At 34.6% G+C, this 21,708-nt stretch overlaps 1 protein-coding gene across 1 annotated transcript in view; it reads right to left on the bottom strand.

Moving 5' to 3' along the window:
* The window catches only part of lrp1bb (low density lipoprotein receptor-related protein 1Bb), a 348,887-nt gene that overhangs the window by 39,597 nt on the left and 287,582 nt on the right, over positions 1-21,708 (bottom strand). The window contains exons 54-68 of the mRNA XM_041264893.1: positions 21,329-21,516; positions 19,309-19,492; positions 18,897-18,982; positions 14,774-14,896; positions 13,543-13,724; positions 13,222-13,421; positions 11,617-11,805; positions 11,190-11,338; positions 10,660-10,753; positions 10,039-10,155; positions 9,578-9,697; positions 8,349-8,468; positions 5,513-5,629; positions 2,934-3,040; positions 2,679-2,799 (exon numbers count right to left, since the gene is read on the bottom strand). Of these exons, the coding sequence (XP_041120827.1) occupies positions 2,679-2,799; positions 2,934-3,040; positions 5,513-5,629; positions 8,349-8,468; positions 9,578-9,697; positions 10,039-10,155; positions 10,660-10,753; positions 11,190-11,338; positions 11,617-11,805; positions 13,222-13,421; positions 13,543-13,724; positions 14,774-14,896; positions 18,897-18,982; positions 19,309-19,492; positions 21,329-21,516 (2,097 nt within the window). The remainder of the gene's footprint in view (positions 1-2,678; positions 2,800-2,933; positions 3,041-5,512; positions 5,630-8,348; positions 8,469-9,577; positions 9,698-10,038; positions 10,156-10,659; positions 10,754-11,189; positions 11,339-11,616; positions 11,806-13,221; positions 13,422-13,542; positions 13,725-14,773; positions 14,897-18,896; positions 18,983-19,308; positions 19,493-21,328; positions 21,517-21,708) is intronic.

Here is a 21,708-nt window from a genome sequence, read left to right as displayed (position 1 = left end):
GAGACCAAGAAAAACATGAAGGTTATGCCCTGGTTCGATTGCTACCCACTATTCTTGTTTCCAGTTACAGGCCATTAAGGTTTTGTTCATATATATATATATATATATATATTTTTTTTTTACAGGCAAAACACTAAAATGAAAAAAAAAAGAAAATGACCTTCTCCATAACAGTTTCCCATGGAGCATTTTAGAAGCCCATTATAAAAGGACTGAACAGAGGTCAGTCTTTAATTAGTTGGCCTCTGTCTATGGAATAGCCTACTCAGTCTGATATTTGTGGAACCAATTCTATTGAAAGGATTGAAGAAAAAACAGAACAGAAAGCGAGTTGACTTTTATTTGTGGCTGTGCCTGAGGCACAATTTTGCTGATTCTGTTTGTTTATCTTGTAGTTCAACAATTTCTAATGAATGAAAACGTCATTTTGTCAAAATTCAATTCCTCTAGAGAAAGCTTTACTGGGAAAATCTGGTTTTCAAACAATGAAGTTCAAGACCCCCTCCCCCCGCCTCCAGTCATGAATAAGTCTTTTTTGTTGTGTCATGCTGTGTCCCTACCAGTTGCCAAGGAAATCAAAAGCGCAGACAGTGATTGCTGCCAATGCAAGCACACTTCATAGAAGAGAACAGTTATAAATAAGAGATAGGCCTTTCATTAGCATTATTCATAAACCACTAAACCTATATCACGTTACTCTATTTTTATAGAAACTCTCTTTTTTGATTACAAGCACAGAGGCTGTCTGAAGAGGCTATATATCTGTATATATATATATATATATATATATATTATATATATATATATATATATATATATATATACACACACACACACACACACACACACACACACACAGTTGTAGTTAAAAGTTTACATACTCCAATAGAAATGTATAATTTATAGAAATTTCTTGAAAACAAATGCTAATTCAAAAGTATTCAGAACCTGACAAGGAACATTGAATTAATAGCTAGTTGAGGCACCGTTTAACCTCTTTTAAACAATTAGGATATTTGTCAATCAACTTTTGGCATGATTCGTTAATGATTTTGTTACCATTCTTCAATCAGGCTTGTTCCAGTTCATTCAAATTCCGAGGACTTCTCTTGTGCACAGCCTTCTTCAACTCATACCAAAGATTCTTAATCGGATCTAAATCTGGACTTTGACTAGGCCATTCCTTGATTTTATTCTTCTTTATTCTAAAGTAGACGTTGATGTGCGCTTTGGATCGCTGTCGTGTTGGAACGTCCAGGTATGGTAGCGGAGGGTTTCAGATGATTGGCCAACATCTTTTGGCATTCTATGGAATCCTTTTTACGATGTATTAGAACTAAACTTCCCATGCCATTAGAGGAAAAACAGCCCCATACAATGATATTACCTCCTCCATGTTTGACAGTAGGTATGGTGTTCTTTTCTTTGTACGCCTCACCAGACTTTCTCCAAACAAAATGACTATCAGCGTGACCAAATAGCTCGATTTTTGTTTCATCACTCCACAGAACCTTTGACCAAAACTCATATCTATCATTCAAATGCCATTTTGCAAACATTAAGTGATTGTCCTTGTGATGTTTTCCTAAGAGTGGCTTTTTCTTTGGCCTGCAACCATTGAGACCATCACCATGCAATACTCGACCTATGTTTGAAATGGAAACCCCAGTCCCACTTGCCAAATTATTGTAATGCTGCCATTGAACTTACAAACAACAGTTAGCCTTTACTAACTGCACAATATTCTTCAGACGTTCAGCAATATTTACAGCAGTGTCTTTCAGGGCATAATTGCAGTTTGGATTTCAATTATGTAATGTGCAGTAGCAGTAATGGAAGCATCCATTGTCACCGATATCCAGAGGTCAGTTGTGACAGAAACATTCTGTGTTTTAAGTTCGGCGGCAAGAAAACTTTTTACGTTGCCATATTCACATAGAATTTGCTTTCAGAAACAATCGAGTGACAGAATTATGTAACGGTTTTCCAAAAAACGGATTAGATCCCTAAAGCCCTGTCCATGAATTGCTGAAATAGGACGTACAAGTTTCACAATGAATGCTATTAGTTTTTTTTTTGTTGTTCTTTCGCCATGGTGCTTCAAAAATTCCAAAACTGTTGACAGCTTTTTCTGTGGGTCACTTGCACTGACTGCAGTACCACACCCTGCCTGACTTTCAGCAGACACATTTAAAGAATGGTTTTCTTCTAAGGTTTGCATGCATACATGATGTACTTTGGTTGCATTTTAGCATATATATATAAATTCATACCACTAATCTGTCTTTCAGTAGTTCCCTTACAAAAGCAAAACAAGGTGTGAATTTACATCAGCTCTCATCTGTTATTTTTTGTGCCCATTCAATTTTAAAATACCACTTTCTGTGTTTACAAGGGTATAAAGCCAATTAGCTGTATTGGTTAGAGACATACCTTGTGATGTTGCAGATTTCCAAACGTTGCTCTCAGAATGAATTATTAAAGTTGACAGTGAATGTAAAGAGCAGCCTGTAGTCCTTTTACATCTTTACTATTTGAAATTAAAAGTAGTTACAAAACCAAGACAAATCAGCAAAACGCATAGGAATCCATGGGTAGATACAAATGGGTGTTCATTTTTCTTGAATATTATGAAGGTATGTGGTTGGTTTAAAATATGAAAGGCTTACCTTTATCACAGTTTTCCTCATCTTCCCCAGCCTTGCAGTCCTCTTGCCCATCACACAACCATTTTAATGAAATACAGTGGCTATTTAGGCACTGGAACTGGTCTTGAGAACAACGAGTTTCACAATCTTTCTGTAAATATAGGGACAAATAATAGGCAAATAATACTAATAAAGACTTCAAGATGATAACCCAGCATGCGTTACAAAATAACGTACTGTACAATCAAATAAAAAATAAAATAAAAAACAACCACAGTTACATACCTCATCTGAACTGTCAACACAATCATAGTCTCCATCACACCTAAATCGAGCCGATACGCAGTCCCCATTCGCACAGACAAAATCTTTAGAGTTGCAGGTACTGGGCTCTGAAAGGAACAATAAACTACTGTAAGCATTCTCTGAATACGTATTCACTTGTAATGTCATTTTAATTAATTCACTACTGCTATTTAACATAATTGAGATCTGATATAGGGAGCATTTGCTAATTATCAGTACAGTACATACTAAACTGGGTTCACCCAAACTGATTTTAAGTCCTCTGTAGGAGTAGAAGTAGACTGCACCTACAGCAGAAATCACTTATTAAGAGTGACTTCTAACATACAGGCACTGGAAACCTAGCTACAAGGCTGCCTCCCAGCTAGAAAGCAAGTTGAAAAAGCTTTAGTGATCACTTTACTTTTTTTTTTTCTCTTTGTCAGGTTGGATGGTCAATTATCACTTTTTCACCACCAGCATTGCTGCATTTTGTTTATTAGCAGTGACATTTCAGGACATTGACTCCAGGAAATACAGTAATTGCAATTAATTTAACATGTGAAATATAAATAAATAAATAAATAAAATAATAAAACACGGACTCAGTAATTATGTAAATAACTCTTCTTTATACTCCAAGTGTGTAAGAATATTCCTCATTAATTTAAATTTCTGGTTGAAAAGGAGTAATTAACACCAGTCTTTCTCAACAAAAATACTAATGGCTAAAGGTTAGTGCCACATTCACTAAGCCATGCTTTCAAGGTAAATGACTTTACATTATATAAGCACTCAGAACCAGCTTATTGATACAACTATATTAACAAAGGGTCCTTACATAACATAACACATGTACAATTTAAGATAATAATAATAACCAAAATAAGGACATATAACTGTACTTGAAACACTAATCATTGTAAATCATTAACATTGTATAATGCAAGTTTAGGGAGAAGAGAAAGCAATTCAAATGCTGCATTAGTTGCAAGTGGAACAGTCCTTCTGTATAATACATACTTTGGATTATTAGCCTGACATATCATGTAGCACAGCACCAAGCTTGGTATTATAGGATTAAAACAGTCCATCTGTTCATTACTGGAACTTCCTTGAAGTGTAAACAAAATGCATCTACTTTCTATATACTAAACTAAGGAATTCTCTATAATTACACAATCTGAAGTTCTTAGTAGTGCCCACTGTTTCATCTGAAACTGCAGAAATCCCCTGAAGGAAGAAGAGCAGAAACCTCAGTTCTCCACAACAGAGACATGCACACTCTATTAGGAAAAGCTGTTCCTGTTCCAGATTGTTGATGCTTTGCAATCCTGGTACATTGAACATAAGAACATAAGACCATATCTGTGGGTGGTTAATTCTTTTCACACGGCTCACTTCAGTCATGTAGGAAAAAAAAAAAAAAAAAACACTTGACTAAAAATGGTGCAAGCAAGGAAAAAACAACACCACAGACCAGTAACCCATCTTCACACTAAACTCCAGTCAACACCACAGACTAGTAACCCATCTTCACACTAAACTCCACTCAACACCACAGACCAGTAACAAGTCTACACACTAAACTCCACTCAATACCACAGACCAGTAACCAGTCTTCACACTAAACTCCACTCAACACCACAGGCCACTAACCAGTCTTCACACTAAACTCCACTCAACACCACAGACCAGTAATCAGTCTTCACATTAAACTCCACTCAACACCACAGACCAGTAACCAGTCTTCACACTAAAATTAGTTATAAAAAAAGTTAATAGTATTATTGACTTTTTGCAAAGTTGCAGAAAGAGTTAAAACATGTATTTATATAAACACATTAGTGGTATACGGCAAAAGAGCCCAACATAGGAACAAATGCATTATAAGACAATATTTAGTCACCCAACAAGATACATGCTCAGTTTGGGAATTGTTTAGTCGGCACTTTATTTAAAATGCAACGTCTCACTTTTCATCTTGATGATTTCCTGGATCAGAAACAAACTATACTAGAACAGGGCATGTTCTGTTGCAACTAAACTCAATGTTAATGTTAAACTCATTAATTAAATTGATATACATGTCCATTGCAGTTTTCAATTAATGCATATATACTGTACCCTGAAACTTTCAATATGGTATTCCTGTGTATATACTATAAATATACATTAATGTATGTGTATGCATGTAGACCAAGACATGTCCTTTTTCACTTTTTTAAAAAAAAATTGAAAGACACAAAACCCTCACATTACTAATAAATCAGTTGAATCAGATCATTATAGATCGTCTTTGGTATCAATTTGTCTAGGAACTAACTATAAAAGTATCCAGATAAATACTTTCAGGTAAGAAATGTGCACTGATGATTGATCCAGGCTACTTTAGTTTAAGAGTTACTGTTTATTGTAAGTATTACATTACTTATTATGGTAATACATAAGAACATGCCCGATATTGAATGCCAAAAGCCAGAATTGCGCCATACTGGATTGAAGGAAAATCTGCCTGAATACCTACAACACTCTTATCCTGTCCTGGCTATGCTATAAAGTAAAACAGTGGCACTTACTGCAGTTCTCCTCATCTGAGTTGTCTCCACAGTCATTCTGACTGTCACATCTCCAGTGGTCTGGAATACAGTTATTATTCTGACAATGGAATTCGTGAGGTCCACATGTCTTTTCATCTTAAAGAAAAAAACACAAAAAAACATGCCTTCTGATACAGTATGTGCAGATCCAACCAATCAAGTGCAAGGTATTAGTTTGTCTATTTAGCCCGTGGGATATACATACAATATTCTTCTGATGGGATGGTTCTCATACATTTTCAGAGAATCAGTTTGCTGACTATGTACAGAGTCATTTAAAGAAATGATTAACATTAATATTAATAATAATACAGTAATCTAACTCACTCACTCACAGCAGTGAGTGCTCCCAGTAAGATTTTAATCTACACAGTAAACTCTATTTGTAGCCACAAGAACTAAATAGTTACAATAGGGATCATTTCTTGACAGACAGTAAAACCAAAAAGAAATACACACTGTGTATTGTTAGTATACATGAATAACAGTAGCAACATGGATACGTAGCCATCTGTCTTTCACAGCCAGACTATTTAGTCCCTTTAGTGTCTGGTTAATTTAGTTTTCACTGTATTTGCAGTAAATATTTAGCCAGAATAATAACATATTTTTTAACTACTGTACAATTAATGTGCACTCCAATTTATGTGCATTGTCTCATGTTGATATACAGTACATCTACTGCCTGATTTGTACAGTTTCAAGTTTTATGTTATGATATAAACCTTATCTGGTAGGGGAAAACAAGCCTATTTCTAACCTGATTTTTCTTATAAAAAGCAGCACGCCATTTTAATTCGTATAGCGGAGGGTAATTGCTTCTCATCGTCTTCATTCTCCAATTAATTTTCTTAGTCTTCCTCTCCTTTCTCAAATGCACAAACCCACTGCATTGAAAGAATAAATTCCTAACAGAGGGGGCTTGTTGCTAGGGAGCTGATGTCACTGCCCTGTGACTTTTGCTAGTACTTTTACTGCCACACGTGTACACCTTGTTGGCTAAAATAAAAACCGCTTCAGCAAGTAGATATTTAATTTACTTTGTGTTGTTGGGCAATACGTGTATATATGACAACAGTATGATTGTTGATATATGTCCATATAGATATGAAGTAAGCAAAATCAAGGATAATCAATTTGTTGGAAAATAATCAGGTTCATTCTCAAAATGCGTTTTTTTTTTCTTATCCTTTAACTTTCCTAGAAACTGCTAAACAATTACTTTCAAAACCTTTGTTTAATCATACTGATCTTTGGTGAATCAGAAGACACTTTAAGTCAGGTTCTGCTAGGATACTCTCTGGTGGTATATTATATTATTCATGTTGGTAGTTTTGCAGCAGCTCTGTTGTAATCATACAGTTTGTTTCAATGCGGTTGTCATTTTAAGTTAATTTACAAGCAAAAAATGATCTCTGAAAAAACAGTACAGCATGAGTAGGGTGGGGTGCTCTTTTTCCCAGCCACGTTGTAGAAAATTGGAAATGATTAAAGAGGATCAAAACAAAACAGTATAACATTACAAAAATAATTGCTTTAAAAAATTGCATAACATGTCAAAAACCTTCAGTTTTCTGAAGTTCAGTAAGCTGGTATTTAACAAACAATAACAGCTATTGATCTGACAACCTATTATTTAAAATTAATAAGGAAATGCCTTCTGTAACAATTTTAAACTACATCTAACACTTTCAATTGATCGTTACCATAATTAAATACAATGTTATTTACAACAAAACACTTAATCTTGTTTTTTAAGATAGCAGTAATCATGCTTTTAATGAGGGGAGTAATACGTTTGCTGAGTAACTTGTGCTGAGAATAAGCGCAGGGTGGCTGATACAGATTTAAAAAACAGATGATTTGTGGAATTAATCTCCACTAAAAACAAAGGAGCACACAGTATGAAGAGGACAGACAAATCAATGTGTGTGTAGGAGAAAAGTAACACTTTTAAATTATTAACAACCATTGCCTGTGTCCTTTCTCATGTCACTCAATAAGACAGTGTTTCTGCAGAACATATCTTAGTGACAGTCAATAATAAAAAATAAAAAAAAATAAAAAAATCCCCAAGCCTAGCATAGCACTAAGAGATTTTACTGCTCTAACTCTATGGCACTTTGGTTGAAATTTTATCTGAAAAACACACATTTTAGTATAAGATACAAAACAGATGTAAAAGTCATTTGACCTGCTGATTTTATTTGCCAGTTCCTCTCTTAGAGTTAATAAATTAAATACTAAGTTCATTCACAACAGTGTAAAAATGAAAATAACTTCACCTTGTGGCTCAAACTATGAAATACTTTGATGTATATTTTATATAAATATGTAATTATCCAGTAGGAGTGCCTAGTTACTGATGGAATATTTAGCCAGAATTAATAAAAACAATCTGAAGGTGAGTGTTAATTCTGACCAAAATAATCATTAACAAGGTTCACTATAATTACATGGCTATAATTACACATTAAAGTTTATATCATATGCATCAATCAATGTTCAAGGTTGTTTCAGCCAATCAGAACTTGACATTAATGTATCCAATGTTTTGACCTTTAATGTCATATAGACAACTTATCAAGTTGGTTCACAGATGAAATAGTCAGAGAGTAGGATAAATAACTATTAGGGTTAACAGATGTACAGTAAAACTGACAGTAACGATTGGTATGGACATTTAATGCTGAACATTAATGACTTTGTGTAAAAATGCTGAGCTAGATTATCAACATCAGAGATCAGTGTTAAAGAAAAATATGTTAAAATATAGCAAATCAATGACACTAATTAAAGGGGTCAGGGATCTTACCACAGCTAGCCTCATCTGATCCATCAGCACAATCAGGATCCTCATCACACACCCATAATTTTGATATACAGTGTTTTGTGGTTTTGCACTGGAACTGGTCTGGAGAACAGGTACTATCAGCTGTGAGGAGAAATATGGGTAACACTTTAACATATGGATTCTGACATTCTGAATCCTTTTTTAAAATACATTTTCCTAGTTAATAGGGATACAGGTTGGAAAAAAAACATCTTCACATTAATTTCTGTATGATTTTTTTTTTCATTAACAGGCGATACTTCATTAGGGAACTCATTATTTATTTCGTAAGTAATTTAGTTGGAATTCCAGCCATGTATTGTATCAAAAAATAACTTACACAAACTATTTTTGCCTACTGAAACTTCCTCAGGATTGCATGCACTATGGCAAGCTGGTAAAAAGCACAAATACCTTATGCAAATTAAAAGCAGACTCCAAACGAATGGATAAAAGAGCTAATTTTAAAAGTCAACATCTACTGCACTGCTTTTAGTTGAAGAACATATTGTCTGAAACATCCTACACTTTGATAATACATCTGTTTACGTAGATTTCGAACATTACTTCTCTAATTTTAGTTAAACAGTCTTCTTTATACTTTACACGCTTTCTAATTTTCATAAATGATGTCCTAAAATGTTGTCAGACAGTACAGAATAAAATGTTTGATTAAATCTGTTGACAGTGGTTCATAACTTGTTTGACAATTCATAGCCAACTATATGTTGTGCATCCTACTATTTTTACATTCCCTGTGCTGATAACAATCTATTTATTTATTTTTTAAGCAAATCACAGTGAGGCTGTCTATAAAGGAGACTTGGTGTTAGTGTGGGATTGTCCTCATGGACACAGAGGGATGATCTCAGAATCTCATCTCAGACATGCCAGAAATACAGAAATAGGAAGAGTCTTTATTTAGTTGTACCTCTGGGAAGGTATGTTGACCTTCACAATAGGAGCAGGAAATGTAGCTTGGGAAAAATGGAAAGTCAGCCAAAAATCAAAGTTAATGTAGCAAGCCTTTCCCTGTAGTTTTAGATTACAGGGAAACACTGCTAGTGTCATCTAAATGGAAGATTCTAAACAAGAAACAACACACAGCAGATATTTGCCAATTATTGTTCTGAGAATCTAGTAGGCATGTTTACATCTGAAACAGCAACAGCCAGTATATACACAAATAAGGCAAAAAGGGGCCTTCTTACGACAATCCATTTCATCCTCTCCATCCCCGCAGTCTTCCTGACCGTTGCACCGCAGGTTTAAGGGGATACACTTCTGCTTCTTTGTACACTTAAACTGCCCCGACAGGCAAACATAAGTATCTGAAGTAAGACAAAAGAAAAAATAAACTTTTCCCATTTCCCCCAGCATAATAAAGTGGAAAAAAATAAAGGGCAACTACATAAATACTGGTAGTTGTTTAAAATTGTATAAAACAATATATTTTTGGAATTAATACATTTCAGAACCTGTCATTTTGAGACTCTAAAAGCAAAAATATTAGCAATGAAAAAGGTGAAACGGTACTCCAATCCTAGTCTCTCCTAGCGTGAGAATATGCTGATGATGATTTATATATTTATAAAACTACTGTGCTCCAATAACTGCAGTGAATTATAGGAAAAGGGTACAAAGGTTATTAAATGGTGTAGCAATTGCTCACCACAGTTGGCTTCATCAGAATTGTCCCCGCAGTCATTTTCTCCATCGCATATGAAAGGAGGAAGGGCGCAGAGCCCAGTTCCACACTGAAATCGCCCAGGCTGGCATTTAAATTCAGCTAAGGAAAAGAGATTGCCGTTGATCTTGATGAACTTACAACATTCATCTTTTTACAAACATAAGATGCCTCTGGTTTAAAAGAAGTGCAGGTCACTTGTTGGGAAGAAAGTTTAAGTAAAATAAATAAATAGGGTTAAATGGTGCTCAGTTATAGTTTAAATCTGATAACAAAGGCACGTCAATTGCATCTTTAAAGTATTCTATCAGTATATCAGTATATCAGTTTCAATCTGTTCCTGAGTGACTTGGAAAACACATCTGAAAATTCTCCTTGGAGAATTGTCTATGTGTGTTTATACAGTACTGCATTTACAATATGTGTAATCGGCTCATGTCTATGTGTGTTTATACAGTACTGTATTTCCAATATGGGTAAACCTGTTGCCTGTTACAGAATGTATTGTAGACAGGGCTGGGAACATCAGGTACAATAGCAAAAGCAAACTGTCAGTAATGACATGTGTTTAGCCAAAGCTTGTTCAAAAGTGTATAAGATACTCACGACAGTCCACAGGTTCGTCAGATCCATCCCCACAATCATCAACCGTATCACATTTCCACCAAAAAGGAATACATTCATCAGTCCCACAACGGAACTGCAGAGGGGACCAAGGAGAATTAAACAGATACAAATGCATTACTTTGTACCAAATATAAAATAATTTTAATTAGAAAAAACATCTTATCTGTTCAACAGTGTAACTGATTTACAATGCAGCGCCATGGCTTGGAGATTGGTATTCAAACACTGTAGTGTATTTTATCTGTTACAATGCTCAATGTCCTTTCCTTTCTTTTATGGTAACACGACTGAATACTTGAACAGCCAAGCGTTTCTCTGAATACAGAAGTACATCTCAGCTGGATCAGTCCTAGCAGAGATATAGGCTTCAATAATGGAATAGAATACCCATGTATAATTAACTAAGAATTTGAAACAGCTATAACATTAACCAGAGAAGAAAAACAGCAGCCAGTTGCAGCATGTCTATACAGCAGTTGAAAATGGTGTCAAAGTACAAAGACACAAACCTGACTTGCTGTACAGTTGGACAAACATGCCTTGTGATCAGCAGCCAGGTAGAAATTAGTTGGGCAGCCACATTTGTAACCGCCACCAGGAGAGAGCAAGCACAGGTGACTGCAACCCCCATTATTCACTTGACACGGATGTTTAGGCACTGGAAATAAGTAATTAAGTAACAAAGAAGAATTATATTTAACTTAGAATTCAGCTATGCTGACACCCAATAGTAACTCAATACTAGCTGAAAGACTGTGTATTGTGTGTGCAAGACAAATCATTCAAATATATATTTTTTATAAATTGCAGAGAAAAAACTGTTTTAATTAGGGTTTCATTGTTGGGTAAACAATTCCCTGTATGTTCCAGTTATATTATTTGCTTACATCATTTACAGATATAAACAGAAAAAAAAAACAAAAACAAAACAATTACCATCTGGTTGTCTAAATGGGTGGTACACCTGTATATCTGTAATTGCAAGCCGAGAGTTAAGTAGCGACATCCTTTCGGCTCCTGAGGTTTTGTGAGCCCGGTTGATTGACTTAGATTTCCCATCCGTCCAATAGATGTAGTCTTCAAACACTGTTAGCCCAATCACCCCTTGAATGTCTTGATTAGGGACTGTAACAGGATACGGCAAGATTAATCATCAGCCTTGGAAAAATGCCAGATGGAATATTCAATACTGCAAGGGCTGACAGATACAACCACACAACTTCTTGTGAATAATTGCTGTGACAACCTGTCAGGCCCGGAAGGTTCTTTATTACCGGTTAAGAGAACATGAAATTGAAAGCTGGAGCCCTGCTAACTAGTGCGAAGTGGTGTTTGACCTGGCAAATAGAATATTTCTGTTAATGAGTAACTCCAAAAACCTATCTAACTGATGTGTTCAAAATGCAAAAATAAAACATCGTTCGGCATTTCAATTTCTTTTCATTAATTCGGTTCAAATCCTATCCCTAGTTATGCTCTCACTTGTTTATTATGAACACAGGAAACACTATACAGGCTAGCTGGTTTAAAACACATACAACACGTACAGGAAAACAAGGTGGAGGAACTGCTACAAAACTATTGACTGTGACATCTAATATAAACCTGACTGTAAGCATACAAGCAGAATCTGACGCTTATTTATAGTCTAAGTATCTCATTACAACATGTATTTAATTATAGATCACTATATAAACTTGATAAAACATTTGGTTATAGAGCGCAACCAAAAAACACAATAAACTGGTAGAAAAGGACCTTTGAAACCTACAAATGTTATTGCATTGTTGATAATGCAGGCATATTAAGCCAGATGCAACATTCAAGTTACAGTTGTTTTTAGCAAATCAGCTCCGCACCACAATTTTTTTTTTCAGAAAACATACATGTAATTAAAAATCATGTCATTACAGGTAATGTAAAAAAAAAAAAAAACAGTTTGAGAAATAGCAGTCTGTAGCAGCACATTGATATTAAGAACCATCAACTATAACTTTGTTCTTTGTGTACATAATGTCACTTATGAAAACCTGCCCTTTCATTAAGGTCAGTGTGACAGCGCAGATAAATCCAACACTAACTTTCTGCCCTTGGGTTCAGCTATAGAGTAGAATATATTAATTTAAAATGATGAGGTTTTAATTTCAGTACCACACTGATTATTATGACTACCTGGCAAAACTACCTGGCAAGCTGGTTTCAACTATATTGGAGAATAATGGCCTCACCTTGATTGGACTTTAGTTAATACAGCACATATAGCAGCCACAATGTGGCTTCTAGAAAGATGAAATCCCTAAATGAAAGCACGTTAAATGAAGACTAATTGCAGAGTCAAAGATAATTGAATAATTTTTTACGGCACAGTATTGCCATAATAAAATGTGCACAGCTTTACAGAATGACATGCATCTGATGCTAAATGTTAATAAAAATAAATAAATAATAATAATAATAAAAAAAAAAAAAACATTCTAATGTTATACAACAACAATGTAATCTATTCTGTTTATTAAGTATTTTAAATTCATGTTTTCTTACCTTTTTGCCTATTAGATCCATCCATATTCGAAAACAAAATATGATTTTCATCAGCCCAATAGAGCCTCCGGTTAATGTAGTCTATTGTAAGAGCAACAGGCCTTGAGACTTCTTTGTCGATGACAACACTTTGATAGGTGCCATCCATACCAGCACGACCAATGTGAGGAGACTCGCAACAGTCAATCCAATACACATATCTAGGAAAATCACATACATATCTTTTAAAATTGTATTTGGATTGCTAATAAACACACTAACATGTCAGAGTACCATAGGGTAGCTACTTTTATACTGACATACAGCCTGTGAATTACATACCCAGCTTGAGTATCCAATGCCAAATCTTTGGGGTTTTTCAGCCCAGAGCTCACAAGGATCGTGGGATACAAGCCATTGACTTTTGAAACCTCAACACTTTTTCTCTCTGTGTCACACCAATAGAGATTCTTTCCAATCCAGTCAACAGCCAGTGCACTTGGGACTGCTGTACGATGAACAATCTGTAAAAAAAAAAAAAAAAAAAAAAAAGCATCTGAACAACTTCCAAAAATGTATAATTTTTGATACACGATGTATATGTATGCATGCAAATGACAGTAACCTTCTAGTCATATTAACAAAGATGATTCAATTGGCAAGTTGTTTGAAGTTGCAAAAGTACACATATAAACAATTCCTTTGAAAATAGTCAAATAAATAATAAAGTTGTCCACTCAATGTGTATTTAAATTTAAAACACTTCTCAGTTTTATCCTTAAAGCACACATTTCTCCTGTCATTTCAGCATGACAGGAGTGATCCAGTGTTGCCAAAGCATTTCAATACATGTTAAATAAAATATTATGTTAATAACTACATAACAGTCTATATAACATAGGTCAAGGGTTTGGGTAGGCCACTTCCATTGCTTGTAACAGCTAAAAGCAGAAGAACTAGTAGTATGCATCTATATGGTTTAAGGAGATACTGGCTTATCTGTTCCTTCTGTTACCAGTCACAATCATTTTTCAGTTATGATTACTGTGCAATATATCTGAAAGGGAAGCTTGAATTTGAAATGAGCCAATGAGCCATTGTTAAATTACTGACACAAACATGGCAGTTAGGTCTTGAGTCAGTAATGTGAATACAACAAGGGAAATGGAAAAATAAAAACCTTCCTGTGTATAAAGGTGGAAAAAATCGACTACAGCAATACAAAATGGAATGCTCTAGTAAGTAGAATAGTAATATAATAATATTATATTGCCAGTATCAAAATGTTGTAGTTAAAAAGCTTTTGTACATCACGCTGTGGGTGCAGTACTTTTTACAGGACAGGTTTAGATAAATCCTTGTAAGAAAATTGTTTCTTTTAAATGTCAATTACATTACGATATTCCATTCCATATCTAATGTTTGACAATGAATTGAACCTTACATTAGGACAAAGGAGTTGATGCCAAAGAGGCTTCACTGTACTATCTGTCCTTGAAGCTCTGAACAATGTGTAAACATATTACTTTAGCATGGTACAGACATCTAAGGCATTTGTAGACTTGTATTGTACCTTAAGATCGCTTCCATTCAGACGCATTCTATTTATTCTTCTTCCGTTTGGTCTGCTGGAGTCAATCCAATAAACAAATTCCTTTTTGTAGTCAAAGTCTATTGCAATAACACTATTGAGTGCCTGGAAAAAGTAAAAAAAAAAAAAAAAAAAAAAAATCAAACAAATGTTGTTCTTTTGTTCTTTTAGAAACTATCTGGGTCATGACCAGTTTACAAAATGGTGATCATCAGAGAGATTAGTGTACTCGAGAATACAATATAATTAACTAACTGTACCTTGCTGGAGTTGTAGCTGGAGTGTGGGTATTTATTTTAATCTCAAAAGAGAAATACCCTCTTTTCTCAAACTGCCTTGCATCACAAATTAGATTACAATCTTCTGAACCTGTCACTGCAGAATTCAAGGTAAGGTCTCCAAAGACCAGGCACATTGTGTAATCTTTTTAAAATAGTAAACATAGCATTTAAAAATGTAAACATTTTAGAATATAGTAAACATTTTAGAATGTTTTCTTTATTACAACATTTGTATTTTTTACTAAATTATTTTTTTTTCTCAATTAATCTGTTTGCCGTTTTATTTATGATATAAATTAGGCTATATTGACATACAAATAGCATTATAATTGTTGTGGAAGCACCTTTTTATTTATTTACAGACCTTAATCTAAGTATCCAAAGATACATGGTATGTTGTCCTCTTTAACCTATTCAGTCCTGGTGGGACCTCAAGGTCTCGCCTTATCTTAACAAGTTATTAAAATACTGAAGGGATTTCATAGTCCTGTTCTCATGTACACTTAATAAAGGAACTCATATTTTAATTGTAAAACTTAATTTCATGTTATTCAGCTCAACAAAAATAGTTTGGGACTGAAAGGGTTAACGGGGTTGGATGTGACATGCTCTTACTGTTGCAGACTGTAAATTTACAGGGAAAGGGGATGTGTTTCAGCTAGCAACATTGCAGAATGCAGCCAATTGTACCTGCACATTGGTCAATGGATGAATGCTGCTTGACAGCATGAATCCTTTCAGCTGTGCCCCATCTATTCTAGTTTATGTGTGCCTTAATGGCCAAAATTGGGAAGTCTAATAAATATTTATAAAGTTCACCACTGGCAATATGCTGAGGAAGCAGTCAGCCTATGAAACTAAGCCTTACATCTTTGTCTACTGAACATCTGAGACAGATGTTAAAGATCCTTTGGGTTTTTACTCTTGAATAAGCATGCAGAGCACAGTGGCACCTTGTAATATTGCAGGTCTGACAGGGTAGGATGTGAAGCAAGACATACCTAAACCTATCACATGTATTTAAACTGAGACTTTCTTGCCCCAAGCACTTTTCTTTTTGACCTGTTTGAGAGAATCATGAACAAAAAGGGAATTTTTACAACAGAAACCTGTTAGATTGTTTGTGTTATTGCTCCTGTTAGTACAAACCAATGACATAATTGTTTTAGTGAATACAATCACTACTACTTAGGTAAAGATTAATCTGATTTTACCAGAATCAGGGCCTTGTTTCCCAAAATGATTGTCTGTTTCAGAAGTCTGGTTAAACCATGTTGTGTATTCAACCTAATTACCAAGTACTGCAATTACTGCATTAAAAAAATAATAAATAAATAAATACTGTGTGTATATAAATACACACAAACACACACACACACACACACACACACACACACACACACACACACACACACACACACACACACACACACACACACACACATACAAGTCCAAATAGAAAACGGGCAGAACATGAAATTATAAATAAATAATAACAATACAATGGAATGTCATTCTTACAAAAATGCTAATTTAAATGGATAACCATGTTAAGTGCAGTAGGATTGGTTTAGTCATTTAATACAAATACTATATAAAGCAATATCTCCAATCCAAATCACATGTTTGCATTAGCATTGCCCAATTATGTGCATAAGATATAAGCATGTGAGGAAGCATTTAAAGTGTTATTTAAAATGTTTCATTTTACATTAACCTACAGTAATTACAAAGTTTTACCTAATTAGTTATTTTAATAATGTTTTATTACAGGACATATAAAATTATGCTACAGCATTATATGCATTCATTGCAGTGACATTGATAAAAAAAAAAGAGTCTTTCAATACCCAAGAGAGTAGAAAGGCATAATTGCATAACTTTTTTTTTAATTAGAAAAGCTCAGGCAGGAGGAAGAACATTAACTCTGTTCTCAGAGGCAGCTTCGAATGACTCATTGACCAGCAGCATTTCACATGTTTAGAACAAAATTCAGAAAATGACAGGCAAGAATCTGACCACTGGTGCTGATTTAGATTCATGTTGGTTTAAATAAAACACCCAGGTTTTTGTTTTAACCCTTCAAGGACCAAGTGTTTTTCAGTGGGATGCTCTTCCATGATCAGGTTTTTTTTTTTGGCTGTAGATGACACTCTGGGGAACATTATAAAGTACTTCAGAAACCATACTAACATTTTGCTTTTTTGTTTACACTATTATATATATATATATATAAACATTAAGTTTTTTTTTTTTTTTTTTTGCATTATGTAACCTGCTTAGAGATACATGTATATAAAAAAAAAAAAAAAAAAAAACATCATGACCCGAGGGATCTTGCAATACTTCCTGAAAGTTCTGTTGAAAATATTGATGTTTGGGCAAATTACAAGACATTGTTTCACATGAGTGATTGCAGTGACATCGTACACGTTTATTCTCAGGGTCTTTATAAGCAATAATGGACACTACTCTTGATTATTTTCACAAAATAAATATGTATAATAATATTTCTTCATCATTACCAGTAATAAGGAATACAATGTACCTGATAAATTTTGTTCATTTAATATTATCTGCTTATATCCACTTGTTTCTTGATATTTATACATGATGTAAAAACATACATATGAGACAGAATAAATGTTCTAATATAAATGTAAGTCAAATACATCAGGTGTTTCTTACTTAGCTGTAAACAAGTTCTTGTTTCATGTTTTGTTTTTGTGAGCTGCTGAAAATGTCTCCGACCTTTAAAATGAAATGCCTGTCTCAGTGACATCACACAGAAAAAAAACCAAAAAAAAAAAACAAGCAGGCAGTTAAATTCAATCCCTCCCCTATCCAATGATATGCGTTAACAAGCTGTACTGCAAGGCATGGTGAGTAAGTCAAAGAAACAGTGTGTTTTTGATCATGTTTACATGATCACGGTCCTTAAAGGGTTAAAGGTAGTAAACTGAAATGTTACAATGAAGAGGGAACTGACTGCATGCTAGGGACATTGCAGATTGCAATATATAAATGCATTGTGGCATCTCTGTATGTGCATTAAATGATAAAACACAGCATGTTTGTGTTTTGACCAAGAGTTAAAACCAATACAATGTCTCAATGCTAATTAAAATAAGAGATATTCTGATTAGTTAAAAAAGAAAACATGAGTACAAATTATTTCATTCCTAGTTCTAAACTGCTTGAGCCTACATCCAGTTTGAATGTATTATCAGTAAACATTCTCTTGGTTCAAATCTTAAACACATTTTGTTTCATGAAGCTTACTCCTAATAATGTGCACATGAAAATTAATACTGGTATAGATAGCTTGAAATTTCCTTATACACGCTTTTTAAATTTTTTTTTTTATGATATCAACACATTGACTGATGGTTGATGGTTGTATCTTTGGGTTATCAGCGTAAAACACCACAATTTAGTGACAAACAAACTGTCAAATTCTGCCATAGTTTGAATATATTACAATGAGATTTACATAGATGTCAAAGTTAACAATAGCTACACATGGGATAAGCTGTCATTCTAATCTGATATTGATGAAGTCTTAATAACATCTGCAATATTACCTTTCTCATGAAAATAAACCTAATCTAGGATTTTTTTTTTTTTTTTAAACAATCATTCTACTATATTACACCTTTATGAAATGCGTTAACCAGGTTTTAAAATTAAGAAGGAATTGTCAGAATGTGTCATTCAGCAGCTTTATTTACTAGGCTGTAAGATTTGCAGTTACATTTTACTTTGGGATGTAGTTTTGGAAAAAAAAGAAAAAAAAAAAAAAAAAAAAAAAAACTTCAGTGTACCTGTTTCAGCAGAATGTAATTGGATCCATCAATACTTATTTTCCTAATTTCATGATGATCAGCAAGTATAAGGAAAGGCTCTTCGCCTGAAAAAAATAATAATTATGATACAGGCAACCATTAAAATACACATACTGTGCTGTTAAAAAGCTGCTAAGGAAATAATCTTGTCTGAAGCAGATTTTTTTCATCCTATCTTTGGAACTGTAATCATAATCACAAATTAAAATTTATGGCACTATTCACAAAGTTATTTTTTAATCAATAAAAAAAAAAAAAAAGAAAAGTTTCATGAAATGTCTTACTTGTGTTAAGTTCATGAAAACATTACCTCATGCATTGTAACTATGTGAACAGGACACCACGTTATCAAAATAAGTATAAAATAACAAATTGTAATACAAAGTAATACCTGAGAGAGACTTGCAGCTATTAGGATTATTAGCTCGTGCTTCATATCCTTCTTCACACAAGCACTTGTATGATCCATAAATATTGATGCACTGCTGGCTGCAGGGGAAGCCAGATGAACATTCATCAATGTCAACGCATGTTTTTCCATCATCCTTCAGTTGGAATCCTGGCCAACATTTACACTAAACAAATAAATACATAAAGGTTATTATTTGTATTTTATTTGTATTATATATATATATATATATATATATATATATATATATATATATATATATATATATACACACACACACACACACACACACACACACACACACACACACACACACACACACACAGTGCCTACAGAAAGTATACTAGAAATATGTAGAAAATTAATTAAAAATAAAAACTAAAATAGCTTGGTTGGATAAGTGTCCACCCCCATTGTAATAGCAATCCTAAATTAACTCAGGTGTAACCTATCGCCTTCAAAATCGCACACCAAGTTAAGTGGCCTCCACCTGTGTTAAATTGTAGTGATTCACATGATTTCAGGACAAATTCAGCGGTTCCTGTAGGTTCCCTCTGCTAGGTAGTCGATTTCAAAGCAAAGACTCAACCATGAGCACCAAAGTGCTTTCAAAAGAACTCCGGGACAAACTTGTTGAAAGGCACAGATCAGGGGAGGGGTATAAAAAAATATCAAAGGCCTTGAATATCCCTTGGAGCATGGTCAAGACAATTATTAAGAAGTGGAAGGTGTATGGCACCACCAAGACCCTGCCTAGATCAAGCCATCCCTCCAAACTGGATGACCGAAGGAGACTGATCAGAGAGGTTACCAAGATGCTGATGCCAACTTTATAAGAGCTACAGGCTTTTATGGTCAAGACTGGTCAAAGTGTGCATGTGACAAGAATATCCTAAACACTCCACAAATCTGGCCTGTATGGTATGGTGGAAAGAAGGAAGGCATTACTCAAGAAAGCCCACCTTGAATACCGTTTGAAGTATGCGGAAAAACACTTTATATAGCCGATTATATAGATTATATAGCTATGTGGCAAAAAGTTTTGTGGTCTGACGAAACTAAAATTGAACTTTTTGGCCTAAATGCAAAGCGTTAGGTTTGGCGCAAACCCAACACAGCGCATCAGCCAAAGAACACCATCCCTACTGTAAAGCATGGTGGTGGCAGCATCATGTTATGGGAATGTTTCTCATCGGCAGGGACTGGGGCACTTGTCAGGATAGAAGGGAAAATGAATGGAGCAAAGTACAGAGAAGTCCTTGAGGAAAACTTGCTGCCCTCTGCAAAAACGCTGAAAATGGGACGGAAGTTCAGCTTTCAGCATGACAACAACCCAAAGCACACAGCCAAAGCTACACTGGAGTGGCTAAGGAACAAAAAGGTAAATGTTCTTGAGTAGCCCAGTCAGAGCCCCAACCTAAATCCAATCGAAAATTTGTGGCATGACTTAAAGATTGCTGTCCATCAACGCTCCCAAGGAATTTGACAGAGCTTGAACAGTTTTGTAAAGAAGAATGGTCAAATATTGTCAAATCTAGGTGTGCAAAGTTGGTAGAGACCTATCCCAACAGACTCACAGCTGTAATTGCTGCTAAAGGTGCTTCCACCAAGTATTAACTCAGGGGGGTGGAGACTTATCCAATTATAATCTTTCAGTTTTGTATTTTTAATATATAATTTTTTTCTCTAAAAACTTTTTTCCCCTTAACAGCGTGGAATATGGTATGTAGATAAGTGGAAAAAAAAATCATCATTTAAATGCATGAAACTCTGAGGCACTGACACAACAAAGTGTGAAAAAATAGTTCAAGGGGTTGTAGCCTTTATATTCTATTTTTTAGGATATTCTTTATATCTTACGCCTCTTTCCCTGCTTGCAGTATGTATTTATAGATGGGAATGCAGGTAATTATCACCACTGTTTTTTGATCCCCTGGATAAAATTGCCCCATTGTTTACATTACTTCTAATTGCACTAAGAAATGAAGACATTTTAACAAACCTTGTATCCAACTGGAAGATCCTGACATTCCTGAGAACAGCCACTGATTCTCCGGTTCAAACACTCATTCACATTGCAGTTCCTTTCATCAGAGCCATCCCCACAGTCATCTTCTTTATTGCAAAGACCCCCCACAGAAATGCACCGGCCATTTGCGCACATGAAAAATGAACCATTGCACAAACTTTCTGCAAAAATAAAAAAGAAACAAATGTCAGGAAAGAAAAGATAAACACATGAGCAACTTATAATCTAAATAGTGACATTCAGATGTAAGGGTCTGTACAATTTGTGATGATCAAAAGTAATGGATTAAATGTACAATGTTATAAAAAGCTAATACTTCTTTGACACAGACACTGCATTTGGGGCTGAACTAA

This window comes from Polyodon spathula, chromosome 11, assembly GCF_017654505.1.
Source record: "Polyodon spathula isolate WHYD16114869_AA chromosome 11, ASM1765450v1, whole genome shotgun sequence".
NCBI classification, from domain to species: Eukaryota; Metazoa; Chordata; class Actinopteri; order Acipenseriformes; family Polyodontidae; genus Polyodon; species Polyodon spathula.
This window is presented reverse-complemented; position numbering and strand designations above follow the sequence as displayed.